Source organism: Chelon labrosus, assembly GCF_963514085.1.
Source record: "Chelon labrosus genome assembly, chromosome: 21".
Lineage (NCBI taxonomy): Eukaryota > Metazoa > Chordata > Actinopteri > Mugiliformes > Mugilidae > Chelon > Chelon labrosus.
This window is the reverse complement of record NC_140354.1, coordinates 4,632,450-4,648,110: the sequence shown is the minus strand read 5'-3', so window position 1 is coordinate 4,648,110 and position 15,661 is coordinate 4,632,450. Positions and strand designations below refer to the sequence as shown.

General features: G+C 43.4%; 1 protein-coding gene across 1 annotated transcript; it reads right to left on the bottom strand.

The window, feature by feature from the left end:
* Positions 1-1,345: 1,345 nt before the first annotated feature.
* Positions 1,346-15,412, bottom strand: fbxl20 (F-box and leucine-rich repeat protein 20). The gene is made up of 15 exons (XM_084570548.1): positions 13,993-15,412; positions 10,591-10,652; positions 9,758-9,812; positions 9,543-9,617; positions 9,323-9,417; positions 9,126-9,194; positions 8,939-9,034; positions 8,551-8,677; positions 7,945-8,019; positions 7,522-7,652; positions 7,112-7,172; positions 6,890-6,934; positions 6,737-6,793; positions 6,405-6,617; positions 1,346-4,892 (listed from the first exon to the last, which is right to left on the bottom strand). Exons 1-15 carry the CDS (start codon positions 14,032-14,034, stop codon positions 4,785-4,787), a joined length of 1,311 nt encoding a protein of 436 aa, XP_084426674.1. The 5' UTR covers positions 14,035-15,412; the 3' UTR covers positions 1,346-4,784.
* Between the last annotated feature and the right edge of the window lie 249 nt (positions 15,413-15,661).

The following is a 15,661-nucleotide window of genomic DNA, read 5'->3' as shown; positions in this document are numbered from 1 at the left end:
GACACATCTAGTGATTTTCAAATTAACGTGACAAAGATAAAATACAGGCAGAGTTGAAGTAATAACGGCACATTTTCAAGTGAGTTTCATAAGACTCAGGGAGGAGTCCTAAACTTGATTTGCATTGCATTGTTTTACCCCAGCCTGACATCAAAGTTTGCTCTAAGCTGTCAGAAAGTCTTAGGGCGTGGGTGTGTTGGGGAGAAAAGACAGAAGAAAGACTAAGACAGGGAGAGAGAGCCTCTGTCATCACATTAATTATTTCTGCACTCAGTGCCAGGGCAGAGATTCTGAAAGGAACACTGTGCAGAAATAAAACTGAAGAGCAGAACAAAAAAGGCAGAAGTTGTATTGTGCCTCTTCTGGTAAAAATAAACAGGAGCACAATATCCTGGTGTGGTTGTGTGCTGTGAGCCGTGAACCGATCCATCTCTTTTGAAACTCAGAAAACACAGAGCAGCTGAGAGACATAAATGAGGGAAGCATAACTTTCTCCCTCTGAGCCACCCACCTTTCATCCTCCACTCGATACCCCAGGTGCCACAACACTGCAGCTAAAAAGGAACATTATAACAGCAGTGGAAACACACGGATCTCGGAGAGGATGAGAGGAACTAAATGAGTCCCATGCCACGGAAGGCAGGTCCCAGCCGTGACAGCGGTCGCCATGGTGCAGCTACATGACCGGGGCTGCTGCTCTTTCCACTGGGACAAATTGATGCTGATTGTTCATCTGTGCTTCCACTTCAGACATGTGAGCGTACACGCACACACAAATATAGAAACCTGACCCTGCTGAGTTTCCTGTGGGTTTGGAAAGTGGACCCCCAATTAGTCACAGGCAACAACCTGATAACGCTGGTAGATGGGTCAGTATCTAAGAGGTTAGCTATGTTTGTGAGTAAATTATGTCAAACTACGACATGCCCATGGGTTTTAAGGACATGCTCAGTTTTTCCAAGGCTGTAATCTTTCAACCACAACCTCATTTTATTTTTTATCTCCAGATAAATCCAAAAAACAAGCTCAGTTCTGAAAAAGCTGACTGTATGAGTGGTGAAACGTCTTTAAGAAACTCTTTAAGTCCAGTTGCCCTTGTTTCAGATATTTTTTTTGGATATAGCATGACCTGGATGACAGAGAATCTTCACAGGAAACTTTGGATTACACTCTAATCAGGAAAATAAAACAGGAAAATGTTTCCATGGGCACAGATTTTGGTTAGTGTATTTTTACGTGACAAAAAAAAATTAAAATTCAAAAACAGCAGCTTATTCCAGTCTGGAAACTGGAAACTTTACGCAATTTTGGTCCTATCTAAAGCAAATCAGTTGCACTCACTGAATAGCCAATTCCATCCTGAATCCCACAACTAACTGAGAAGTGAAATAAGACCAACAGATAGAGATGGAGGAATCAATGCAGCTGGCTCACTGCTGCCATCTACTGGTGCACTGTTAATACTACAACGCCACAGAGAAAACTGGACAAAGCTTAATAATATAGGTATATATTTATTCATACGTACATATTCATTTATATCGGTTAATTGTAAAAAAAAAAAAAAAAGAAAGAAAGAAAAAAGGAAAAGATTTACAGTAATCATATGAACTACAGTCATTGTCAAAATTGTTTTTTGAAATTTCTCAGGTGTCGATCGAACATGAAAACACACACACCGTGGATTCAGATCTCGGCCCTGTGTCCTGATCCTCGACTAGTACTCCAGTGTTTGGGACGTGCGTAAAACAAATTGGTTCGGCTCGATTTGGGTGTAAACTGGCGGAGGCTCTGACACAAAGGCAGAGTCGTTTGTGGGGAAAAATAAGTTTGGCGTTTCGCTGCGTGGAGCCTGTAGTGTGTTCTATTTGTACCATAAAAAAGGCGGGTGATTTTTTTTTTTTGTTGTACGTGTCAATCCAGGCTGAGTATAATTACTTGTAATCCACTCAAAGTGTTTGCCTTGAAAGCACACAGTTAGCTGCTCTGATGATTCAGCCCGTGCTGCATACTGTACGGTGCATGATGAGGGCAAGCAGGTGTTACATCCAGGCTCATAGTCTAAACCCTATGACTCTCCCATTTCTCGTCAAGTTAACTCTCTTAACTCTGGAGCACAGTGACAAGAGTATATTACATTTCTCCGCCATTTTGACTCTTGGTTCTTCCCTAATCCTCTATAAACCCCCACTCAAACAAAACAGATCAGACTGGATTACACTGGATTCATCTCAGTTTGTATTATCCTACTTGTCGTAGCTGTCAGATCGCACACACTGAACAGAATCATCATTCAGCATTTTGTCCATGCATGCCTGCTGCTTGCTAAACCACAACAGAGACATTTATGGGTGATCAACATTCTGCACTGGGTTTACCGCTTTCTGTATTGTTTGATACACTTAGGAAAAGTGTATTATGGGATTTGGAAAAGCAGGGCATAAAAAATGAAAGAAGGGAAAGCACGCTTATGGGAGAAAAATCTTCCCGCTACGGCCGCACTCAGTGCCCTGGCAGCCTTCTCCTTGATGGAAACATTCAATAAGTAGGTGTCATACATGTGTCATGGTGAAAATCCAACTCAAATTTAACATTTATTACAATTGCACTGGTGCCAACATTTCCCCTGGACAAAGGCTACACTCTGACATTTAGCAACAACAAACCCTTAATGAAAACAGGCCGCATCAGATCAAAACTGAGGACTGAAAGAGGGCTCAAACGCAACGTGGAGACACTGAACTCATGACTTCAAACACAAAGCAAGCAGAATCCAAACCACAGCAAAACAGAAACGCAAAGAAAGAAAGTTAGAAATCCAGGAGAAATCGTTTTCGAGGAAAAGGGAAGTAGTAAAAGACACATTTATAAAATGAAATGGGAACAAGAGACAGAAAAAAAAGCAGGATGTGCAAGGGCAGGACAAGATAATCCAAAAGAAAAGGCGTCAATACTTCCAAGGGCTGTGGGCTGAAGTCCATTATAGCCCTCTGTGTTGCGACAAGAACGATTCCGTCATATCTGTCAGCAGGCCAGAATTGTGCGCTCAAGATTCAGTCAACTTCCTCTTGCTGTGGCTCCACCAGTCTGATCCGGTCTTAACCTCCTGAAGTGTCACTGGTCCCAGACAGACAGGGGAGGCCACAGGTGGCAGGGTGCAATATGCTGTCACTCCGTCCCCTGCAAGGCCTCATAGGAGTTGAAGAGTCGCGGACGCAACTCCGATATCAAGCGCGTCCCCTCACCAACTGCGCGGGGTTCACCAGTTCCTCGTCGTCCGAATCCTCCACGATGCGAAGACAAGAGCAACGCAATGAAATCAAACTCAAATTGGGTTGATTGTTTTCAGTTGGCTCTTTCCGCCGTCCTGGTCTGACAGCATGAGTTCATGTAGTGATGTCTGACTTTTTTTTTTTTTTTAAACTTCAGTCAAAAAAAAAAAAAAGAGAGGAAAAAAAAAAAAAAGAAAAAAAAAAAAGAGTGTTTTTATATATTTTCTGTTGGTGAGTTTCACAGGCCAGCATCAGTTCCATCGACTCCAGACTGAGCGCCGGGCCTCAGTTTTTAACTCTCCAAAAAGCTCCAGCACGTATTCTCACGCGCGTCTGCACGTAAACAAGCATGCTCGAAGCTTCGTCATAGTTCCCTCAGAGAGACCCGTCAAAGTAATCTCTGCCACATCTCACATCGTTGCTGCTTAGCTGGCTTTGACTCTCCCGACTCCCACAGTCCTCACATATTTACAATTAGATTTTAAAAAACTAGAGGTGTTACATGCAACATTTGGCATCTTCTCGAGTCCCCACTTGCGAGTCTTAATTGGTGTCCGTTTTTAGAAAAATATTTTTTTTTTCAGTACATTGAAGCTTCTGATTGTAACAGAGAGACAGAGAGAGGTGAGGGTATAGTGACTGCAAGTGCAGCGTATGATTTATGAGAGGATTTCTATTTGTGTGTGTGGTTAGTTGCTAGTAGTCTTCAATTCTGAGATGGTCGCCTCTGTAAAGTGTCTCATCATTGCTTTACTGTAAGTGCAAATAGCTGCAAGTATTCTTAAAAAAAAAAAAAAAAATGAAACTCAAAACAATCTTTCTTCCACTTTCTGCGTGTGGGTGTGTGAGTTGGGGGTGTTGGCAGTTAACCGGCTACATCGCTGCTGAACCAATCAAAACCTGGTCTTACTTCCTGTCCAGAGGTAGCTGTTAAATGACCTTCAACACCAAGGGAACTGTGTTCGAAGTGGGATCTTTCGGTCTGTTTAATATTCTGTCTCAAAGTGCTTGATAAGAGAAGAAGTCTCAAATACAGAACAATGATTTCTAATGTGGTTTTGCCTGAAGAATTCTTTTGTACTTCATTTGATGAAGAGTTAATTCCCTAAACAGTGCTGATCACATTTGGTTTTTACATAACCTTCGTTTTAATACTGATGAGCCCAGTGAGCACAGACCAGGAATGTGCTGACATTCTTCAAAGTTAATCTGTGTATGTAATGCATGTGTGTATGTGTGTGTGTGTGTGTGTGTGTGTGTGTGTGTGTGGTGGGGAGATTTGAAAATGCTTTTGGGGGACGTTACCCAAGACCCTGCAGTGCTGTTTGGCTCTCTCCCTCTCTCTGCAGCTCCAAAGGGGTGTGTGTGTGTGGGGGGGGAAGGGGGGGACCAGCATGTAGTCCGTGACAGCGGGCCTGGAGGGGGACAGCAGGTCAGGGGTCAAGTGACGGGCTGCGGGGAGCGCGTACGAGGGACGTGGAGAAAGGTAGAGGGGGGGCTGTTGTCTTTACATCATAGCAGGACACAGCAGCGGCAAAACCTCTGACGGCTGCCCCCGACGGAGGGCGGTGGGGTGACGGGAGCGAAGTATGCATGCACTTTGATGTTAGGCAGATGGGTCTGTGGTTAAAAAAGAGAAAAAAGAAAGAAAACAAACACAGAAATGTGTTAATGGCTCATACAAATATGTTGATAACCAGTCCACATCAGTAGCTATGGTTTGCTGCAACACTTTAATACTATGAGTCATATCAAAGGTCAGTGAATCCAATTTACTGACAACGAACTCCTGTTTTCTGACATAGTCACGCCGCGATTACTGACTTCTATCAAAATCAAAGACAGGCCTGACACAGAGTGATGACGGGTCCGGAGAGATCTGGACAGAGAGTTCCCTCACTGCTGCCGAGGAGACAGTTTGTTTTTCACGGCTTAGTTTTGATTCATCACATCTTGTGGGTGGAGTGATGACTCAGGCACAGGAGTTAAATTTGGACAATTTGTATAAATCAAAGTCATCTGGTTCCCCTCAGTATACTGTATTATGATCAGTTGTGTCCCTGGTGGCCAAAAGCTGCAGCGCCTCACCAGTCGAGGCCTGCACATCAGCAGCGGTGTAGTATTGACTTTAGCCATTAGTGGCAGCATTGGTGTAATGTTGCGGAAATGATCTGCCATCTTGAATCTTAAGTTAGGCACAAATGGAATCACCCGGATTTATCAGAGGAGTATATTTTACATATACGAGACTCCAACAAGAACGTCGATACCTCTTATTCTGCTCTTGTATACTAAATATAAATCCTCTGTTAGCAGTAAGTTAATGTAGTTTAGCTTTCACGTTAGCTTACTTTCCTGCCCACACATTTTTTGTGGCAGAAAGTTGGTCTGAAATGCTCCACTGGGAACTGATTGTGTTCCAGCAAAGGGCCAATTAAGTCCCTGGGGCGTCTTTTTGCGATGATGGAGAGAAGAGAATCAGTGATGTAGTCATCCGTGTCGCCCGAGCACTGTGGAGTTGAATTCATCTACAACGTGGTGGCTCTGATTGGATGTAGGAGTGTCTAATTGCGTGCAGAGGTCACTTTTTGGTTGAAACACGCCCCATAATGAAATGTTACCAGACTCATATTGTAATAAGAATTGAGCCTGGCTACACCAGGCTGGCTTAATTCTGTCCAAAGGTAAACAAAATACACATACCATCTTGAAAAGCTCACTTGTTATGGGAAGTGAATGAGTCAGACCAGGAGAGGGGATGACATGCAGGAAAAGGGCGCTGGCTAGAACTGAACCAGCTCCACTGCAGTGAGGACTATAGCCTGGTTCATGGGGCTCTCTCAACCAGATGAGCTATTACTTTTATTTTATTTTTTACATACAGATCACACACACAAAACATAATGTGCTTAATGTGCTATGTTTAATGGAGTCAAGTTTATATGCTAACCTAACTGGCACCTGGCTTCAGCTACATATTTATCACCGCCTCACTGCCTTAGTGAGAGGCACAGTTTCAAAACGACTGGTTCACCTTCCCTGCGGTGAGCTTGTATCTTCAGCATAACAAACATCCAGCACATTCTGCATATGAATCAGCGCTTCCCACTACCGTTTGCCAACACAGCTCACCCTTAGTCTCTTGATGCCGGCGCGTGTGATCTGCTGGCAGTCATAGAGCTCGATGCGATCCAGACTATGGCAGCTCTTCAGGTGCTCCAGCGAGGCGTCTGTGATCAGGGGGCAGTTGTCCAGCTCGATCACCTCCAGACGGTCGTGAGCGCAGGGCCCACTGCCGAGATGTCTGATGCCATCATCGGTGATCAGCTCACAGTGAGACAGACTCTGCGGGAACACGGCGGCGCAGACAGAGGAGCTCCGTTACTCAGCTGTCTGTTAAAACATGCTGTGACAGCGTGCTTGGAGCCGCCACAGGAGCAAAATATGTTTAAGCACACGCTCACCAGGACTTGCAAGCGAGGGCAGTGGATAGACAGCTGGATGAGAGTTCCATCTGTGATCTGATGAGTAAAATAAGAATATATAACTGTCATAACTGCGGACTTCATAGTAGAGAAAAGGGTGCTACGGTCTTACTCTACAGGCTCTTTCTTTACCTGCACACATTCTTCTAAATCCATCTTCTCAAGCTCATGACAATTCTGCAGACAGACATTGCACAGATGAGATTAAACGATCTGTTCATAGTTTGCATTCGGGAATAAATAATTTAAGACATTTTCTAGGACATTTTAAGATCTGACTCCAGGATCAAAGACAAAACGTCTGGTGGCTATGTACTGTACTTTATGTCCATGGAGCCAAGAGGACACACTTACCCTTGCTAATGTAGTGAAGCCCACATCTGTAAGCTGAGAGCAGCGGGCTACTTCTAATATTCTGAAAGGAGAAACAGAGAGTTACACAACGGAAGCATCGCTTACAGTCTGCCGCTACCTGGGTTCTTGCACACAGAGGGTGAATGGGACTTTAAAGAAACTAGATCTACAGTAGGAGATATCCTTACTGTGGAAGGGCTCATGATTTCCATTCCATAACTTCAAATAAGAATCTGGAAATCATACTTGATCAGTCTGACCAGATAAAGGCTGTCAATTAAATAGACGTCTCAACTGAAACCTAGTCTATGCGTTTAAAAGTTCACACTAAATAACAATCTTGTTTTTTAAAATTGGGATCCACCACTAGTTTCCAGAATGATGCGCGGTGTGTAGGTGTGTAAATTCACCTGAGGCGGGCGCAGTTCTGTCCCAGGGCATGCAAGATGGCGTCTGTGATGTTGGCACAACCCGACACACACAGAGACTGCAGGCGGTGACAGCCCCGGCAAATTGTGATGAGTCCCTCATCTGTGATCTGCTGCTCAGAAGAAGGAGAAAGTATTTTACTTGACACACACACACACACACAGGTGCCGCTGTGACACTTGTTATTTTCTGTTTTAAGTATCTGTACAGAGATCAGACAGAGGAAGAACAGAAAGAGGCAGGCAAGTGAAAATAACAAAGAGGAGAAACAACTGAGATGACGTGAGTCGACGAGATCCTTAGGTGAGATGAGAAGGAGATGAAAAGACAAAGGAGAATAAACGTTGAGCGACAGTTTTGCTGGTGAACGTGACATATTGTCTAGCCTTGTTAATTGCACTTACTGAGCATGTCTGCAAGTTGAGTGTGACCAGCTCTGGACAGTGAGCCCCAATATGCTTCAGAGCCTCGTCTTCTAGCTGTGGGAGACATTGCCATGGGGAAGAGAATCTGACATTTCTGAAATCACCTTAAATATCTGATCCACCCCTTGGTATAACACAATACACTTCAACAAACTACAACCTGTTAAGGTTAAATTAACACCTCAGGGACAGATTCTGTGGTTTGTTATGTTTTCCTTTTACCCAACTTCACAGAAAGACGTGGTTGTCTTTTGACATGGTAATGTTGACTGTTACCATAACAGGATGGCACCATATGAAGGTTTTACATTTGCTGTAAACAGTGTCCGGTATTTCTTTCCTCAAAATCACCTTGTGTTGCACAGGAAATTGTGCATTTTATCTTAGCAGTTGCGGCAACTGTCTTCTCTACCGAATGAAAATAAGAGGAACTTAGCAGTTAGTTAGAAGTGAGAAAACAGAGCCACCGTTTCAGCTCAGTATTGACAAGTGCACAGGGGAAACAAAACAAAATGATCAATTATTAATCATTATTATCGTCACTGCTTTTAGCATCTCCAGCTCATTTTGGAGACTTAACGGTACCTGTGTGCAGCCTTTGAGGAAGAGGCCTTTGAGTCCAGGGCAGGAGCGCACCAGCGCCTGGATGCCGTCCTTGGTGACCTGATCACACCAGGAGATGTTCAGCTGCTCCAGCAAAGGACAGCCCTCGCTGGGAAGAGGAGGAAGGGTGAGCAGTGGAAGAAAATAAAGGCAGCCATTATGATGAGCAGGAGAATGCATACAGAGCATACAATGATACACGTCTCAACATCAGTCTTGCTTTACTTGCACCTCATATGTGGCTGTTTTAGGTTTAATAGAGAAAATAACTAATGGATAACAATTTATTTTTCTGTGAGTGTTGAATGGAGGTCTGTAACATGGTGTAAACTCGATGGAGCACGTACATTACACTGCTGATGCTACACACCTGAGAGCTTTGAGGGATAGGTTGGTGATGGAGGTACAGGAGGCGAGGTCCAGGTGCTTCAGCTTTGGACAGAACTTACTGAGGCTATTACACGTGCTGCACAAGAGAAAAGCAATGAACACGTTGAACGAGAAAGGAAGTGTTTTACGATACATTGGCAGCGCTGCTATACGAGTTCTGCACTTACCTGTCAGTGATCTTCGTGCAGCCGTTCAGACTAAGCAGCTCAATGTTTCTACAGTTCTGTGAGAAAGTCCTATAGGAAAAGACAAACATTTACGTGACAGCAGTCAAACTGCATTTGCCTGTCTCTCCCTCTCTCTGCCCTCAAGGTTTGAACTAGAACAAGAAGTTCTGTCAGCCATCGGTCCTCGCCAAACTCACCTCAGGGCGCTGTCACCCACACCCAGACACCCCCGCAGGCTCAGCTTCCGGAGGAACCCCCCACATCGCTTTGAAATGTTCTCCACCACCCGGCCCTGCAATAAAATCAATCACCCGAGCCTTCTGTATTAGGTTTTCCGCCTTGCTTTAACGGAATGACACAATGAGACTGAAGTGACGTAAGGGTGAAATAGATTGAGGCCAGATTAGATTTGCTCACCTCAATGTCCCTCTGAAAGTCAAAGAGGTCGATTCGTTGCCAGTTGCTGCCATCCAAGGCCAGAACATTCCACGACTGAGAGCAAAGATGGAAGAACGGACAATTAATCAAGTTTACTCTAAAACATACCACCACAGAATACACATTAAAACACAGACAAACACAAACTCAGTCACGCACACATGCATACACACACCTTGTGAACACAGACTCACCCGTGAGACCTGGGCACAGCGACACAGTGTCACCACATCCAGAAAGGAGAAGATTCTGGAAGACAGACAGGGACGGTTTAGAGACCCTGACCCCCGCTGCCAGAAGCTTCCTCTTTAAACTGCCCTCAACTCAACAATGTGCCTGCTTCCACTCCCAGCACAGGAGTGTGAGTAAATCAGCTAATATTGTCTCCCACCGTCAGGCAGGACAGACGTTTGCCCTGTTCGCAGGATGGATGGTGTTTTCTCAAAGTGGGCTCCTGGCGAGGATGATGTGTTTTTACGGAACAGGGCTGGAAACTGATCACTGGATCCTACAATGCAGCAAAAACTGTCTTGGGGTTGAAGCAGTGAGTCTGCCAGCCTCACAAATCACGCCGCTGCACCTGGTCAAGCAGCACAGAGTCAGCAGTCGCTGCACAGGCAGCTTGGCCGGCAAGGCCGAGGCTTGAGTTATGGCCTTAATTTTCTGTTTGCTCAGGGACTCTTGAGTTTTTTGTCTGATATCAATCTAAATGTTTTATAGCCACAAGCATCTGTTTTTAATTAGACTTTCAGCATCGGGGGAGGAGAGCCAGGGGTGGGGAATGAAGAGAAATGGTATCCCGGTGGTTGGAATATTCATTACAGGGCAAGTGAACATACATTACATGATTGTGAGATGCACTATGTGTGTGTCTGTGTTTTAGGGTTACAAAGGGAGGAGGGGGATCTAGGCCAGTTGCAGTCTTGTGTATGATTAGCTGCTGTGATTCATACTGAAGTCATGGAGGTTAGTGTGAAAAGAAATCCCTGCAAAGAAGCCGAGTGAAGTGTTTGGAAATGCCCCTCACCGTAGCAACAGCTCCTTAGGCAACTTCTTATTGATGACGGCCTCATCACTATTTGTGAACATCTGAAAGAGAGCAGTAGATAACATCAGTCCTGGCAGCCTGTCTTCTTCAAAAGGGTTTCGGGTCTGTTCCGTCCACTCACCTCACTCAAGGACATAACCGAGGCTAAATGATTCTAATCTTATCAGCTGAGATGGATTCAATGTCAATTCTTGGAAAATACAGAGAGTGACAGAAGATAAGAAAGCACAGGAGATGGGATTTGGCGTCTTAATAGCAAAATCAACAGGATGAGACTTTGCACAGTCCTCTAAAGAACTGTGATGGCCTTTGCTTTCATGCTATCTTTCATGTGTGCATATTCTTTCTCACTTCTCGAGTTGTTTACGCGGTTGAGTTTGCACCACTGTCCACATCAGCGTGTACCGAGACATTAGCTACAATATATCTCTTGTGACTCACAAACCAATAGCTACAGCTTCTACAGACGGCTAATGGATTTCCACACAAATGATTGCATGCTGTGTGAGCACAAACGCAAGACTATAATCCACAGGAAAATAAAATAAAGCCTCAGTACGGAAAGAGACAATAAATTAGCATTAATTAAGATCCAGATACACACCCACTTACAGAGGATTGTCGTGTTCCCATAATATGTGGGGAATCATACTCTGCTTCGGTGTAAAACGCAAGATGTTTGGAGCATCTGCAATGCAAATGAAGCAACATCTGGCTCAATCCATTTTTCTTCATGGATTTAGAAAGATAAATCTAAACCAGTGGAGGGGTAATTTAGGGGTACGGGCTCTTGCGTGTAAATCAAAAGGGCAGGAAGGCACGTGTTATTTACAAGAGGCCAACATCTGGGACAAGATCAACAAAGCTTTCGCATGTCCTTATTTGCACTTCTTGACAGGTACAAATATCAGCCATCCATGATCCAGAAATAAAAGAATCATTTATTTATTGTGTTTAAACAAAAGGAATAATTTATAGGTCCCCGCAGAGTGTTATTTTGATGATGGGTGTTTAAACTAAAACCGCACAATAGCTCGGATTTTGAGGGATTTACACACTTACAAAACCATTCATCAGCTCACAAAAACAAACTGACATGTCTGCCAGTAGAAATTAATGACAAGACCTTTAAATAAACCAGCCAGCTCTGGGTCAAAGCCTTTCTGTGTCTCCCTGATAAACATACAAACTCTGCACACACACACACACAGCTGTCTATACCGGGGCTGCCTGCCAGCAGAGACGTGTAAAATTTTGAGGGAGTAAGAAGGGACAGGCATTTGCCGTTTGGATTTGGGGCAAACCGACTCCGACAGCTCGCCTTCCAGGCCACTTCTTTCTGGCCATATAATCCAGGACCATTTCCAAAGAAGCAGATGCCCATGATCAACAGGCATCCACGGTCCTTCTTTGTAATCTAACATAAAATGAACCTGATGCTGCATGAATGTGAGCATTATGTTTTCTCCACTGGTCAGCTATAACCAGCCATGCAGGCCTAATGGGATTTTTAAAAAAGCTGGGTAAGCTACTTGCAGCTATAAAGACAAAAAGTAATTATATATACTGTATATATGTTAAAAATAAATATGTATTTCTGTAGTTTCCTTAAAACAAGATCATTTTAACAGGCAACTTTGATTAAACCACTTTCAACTGATCCGCAGCAACTGTTGTGATTGTTTATAGCCAACTATTTAAAGCGCTTCAATAACTTCAGTAACACCTACAAGTCAATACTACTGCTCATCGCTGTATGAAAGTATAACGATGTTGTTATTTACATATTTCTCTTTAATTTGGGGCCGTTAACGTCTGTCCACCTTTCACTGTGGTGGTCTATTGTTGGGATCTGGAATTCAACAAATCAGCAACCACCGCAGAGAAGTGAATGCAACACAACTTCCGCCAATGCCTTTCAAAGTAAAACTCTCATTAGTGGACATTATGTTTGATAACCTACCTTAAGACTTTGATTTTAGGCTCAATTCAGTTAGCCTTTTGGGAAATACAAATAAAAACATAACAAAGGCACCTAAAAGTTACATATATAACATGTAATCAACATGTCTGACAGCAAAGAGACCTATACATAATAAAAAAGAACAGAAGCTGACCATGCTGGTCATACATTTAGAGAGGGATACAATTTCAGCGACTGTGTGAACGTGTTGTGACTAATGTAATTATTTATTTTAGCTACCTATTGAACACACTATATATACTTCCCTGCGTTTAATAAATTACGTTATGAAAGGAAAGAAGGCGATATGAAGTGTTAAAATACACAGCTTGGCCATTACAATACCTATAAGCCTTAAAGCATTGCTATGACACGGGCGCTGTGCAAAACGCTTTTATCTTGGAGGAAATGTGGTGCCATTTCCGATTTAGCCCTGTCCCAAATCGCGTTACCTTGACGCAGCGGCTCCACCGCAGCTGTCGGGCCAGAAGGTAACGGCCTGAGTCTTTGGAGTCGTCAGCTGTTGCACCGTTAAAAATAAATAAAACCGCACACAAATCCCACGCTAGCTAGGGATTAAACAACATCAAGCGCTCAGGCAACACAGGCCAATGTCACCGGCCGCATGCATAGCGTTTGTGTACAAGTTTTCCCCAAAAATATGCAGCTACGCTTGCGTGGTTGCGACACAAAAGTTTATGGTAAAAAGCGAACAACACTGTAGCTTCCGCGTGCGTGTGTACAGGTGGTCCATATGTGTACAGGTCAGGGTGTGTTTTACATTGTAACAGCCCGGGACTAGTAAGTGATATGTTTGTGCTAGTACCGGGTGCAGGTAGCAGTCGCCAGCCGAGGCCCCCCTCCACTGCAGCGGCCATGGATATACACAACAACCAGGCTCGTAACAGCCAAACAAAGACCGTGCGAAAATGAAACCCCTGCATATGAAGGCAATAATTTAAAAAAGCGACAGTCTCTTATAAACGTGAACTTGATCATTTCTCTTTATTTCTGATGATAATAATGTTATTGTGAGTCGGAGCTGTCCTCGGCGTGCTCTATGTAGCCTCATTGTCTTTGTTTTGACGGCGAATAGGGAAACGGCGACAACATTTTATGACCACTAAGAACCATCAGTTTAGCTAAAAACGCCTCGTCTGGTGTACTGGAAAATATCGACTTGTGCCCTCAATAAAATGTCATGCCAGGCCTCGACTATATGTTGTGGGAACAAAACAACAGTGTGCTTGACCTAATCCCAAACACCGACTGCGGAAGCTGCATCAATAGCTTCACCATAAGCGCAGTTTTGTAATAATTACAGCGACAGGCATCATGCAGGCCCGTATCCTAACATTTCTAATAGCTATGGGGAACGTGGGTTAGTGACTGTCAGTCAATAAATACGGAAAACTCACCTCAAACCGGCTCCGTGAAACGCCGTTTACCTCCTTCCCCATGTCGGACTCTGGTTACCGACTCAATGGATTCGGTGTAGGCGAAGTAAAATGCAGATACGGGCCCTCTCCACGATTATCATGCTACCGTCTTCTCGGTAGCTCCCGGGCTGCGATGTCGTTGTTTTTCGGCCTGTAACAAGAAAACGACAGCACCTCTTGTTTCTGTTAAAATATGGGTTACAGGCAGCAGCCAGCCAATAAGCCACTTCTCTTATCTGCTCGGTTCGTCCTCACCTCCTCCTCCTCCCCCTATACAGCTCTCTATCCATCCACACAAAAGCCCGACAGGAATGGGATCTGGCAGCCAAAAACTGAGCTGGTACTCCTACATCACTTTTTTTTAAAAATAAATAAATAAATAAATATGATGGCACTGCCCTGGGGCATGTATTTGCCAAACACAGAACGATTGGCCAACCACAGCTAAATGGTGAGAACAGAGTATACAAGCTCAGGAGTGAAGGTATCAAAGTGGGGTGTCAACCTTATGACAGCACACGTAGCACGAATACTTGGCGAGAGACGGCATGGCTACATATAAATTATACATTTAAAAAAAGTTTGATGTCACCCAAGGCATCTTAGGCCCTGTAGGTATATATATAGTCCACACGTTTCCATTATAATGTATCTAAAATAATAAATATCTCCTGTCTAATATTAGTAGTTTTACGTGGAGGCCCTACCTGGGCCACTGCGTACATATAGTGAATAAGAACGAATATAGCAGCCGTGGGTTTGGCCTTTTATGCCACGGCAACCTTTTAATTACTTATCAGCTCTATTCTTTCATGTTTACTGTTCTCAAACATACATTGCAAGTTTGTTATTGCAGTAGGAAACGCCACTTCCTCATTTCTCTATGACCACGCCCAACTTCAGCGGTAGGCCCAATCAGCATTTAGGAAGGTTTTTACGCAAGCGTACTAGCAAGCACATGCTTGACAACAGGTCAATGTCGTCTGGAGTGCCACATTAAAATGTATCTGTGCTAATAATGTGCAATAAATACTGTGTGATAAAAGTGTGAAATAGAGACAGAAGTGATTCAGTAAGACTCCTCATCTGTTTTTAATTATTTCACCTCTTAGGCTACAAATAAATGTGTAGTTGCTGCTGCATCAAAAATAAAAATGCTCTTTTTTAAAGATATTGTAGCGTTTGAACAATACTCAGTGCTATCATCACTGAAATATCACAGTTCCATCACAAAAAAATAACCATGCTTTATGTTTTTATCTGGAAATGCTGGATTGTAATCCAACTTGATTAAAACTAATTTACATGCGGTCACTCTATTTATTTGACTTTACAGAATTTCAGTGCATAAGCCATATGTGCCATAAATATGGCATATAGTGCTTTTGTCCTTTTAGTATATGTTTCACCAGAAGCTGCTTAAATCAAGTAACAGAAGATATGATGTGAGATCTATTTAAACTTAATTTTAACTGACTTATCCCTACATTAACCAAAAACACAGGACAACAATTTGTGCTCATTTGGGATAAAAAATGCTGTATCTATATTTCGTTTTAAAATTAATATCTCAACATTTGTCGTATTGGTTTGAAGTCTAATACTCCCAGTTCAGATTTGAGTCTTAACTCCACATGTCTTTTGTGAC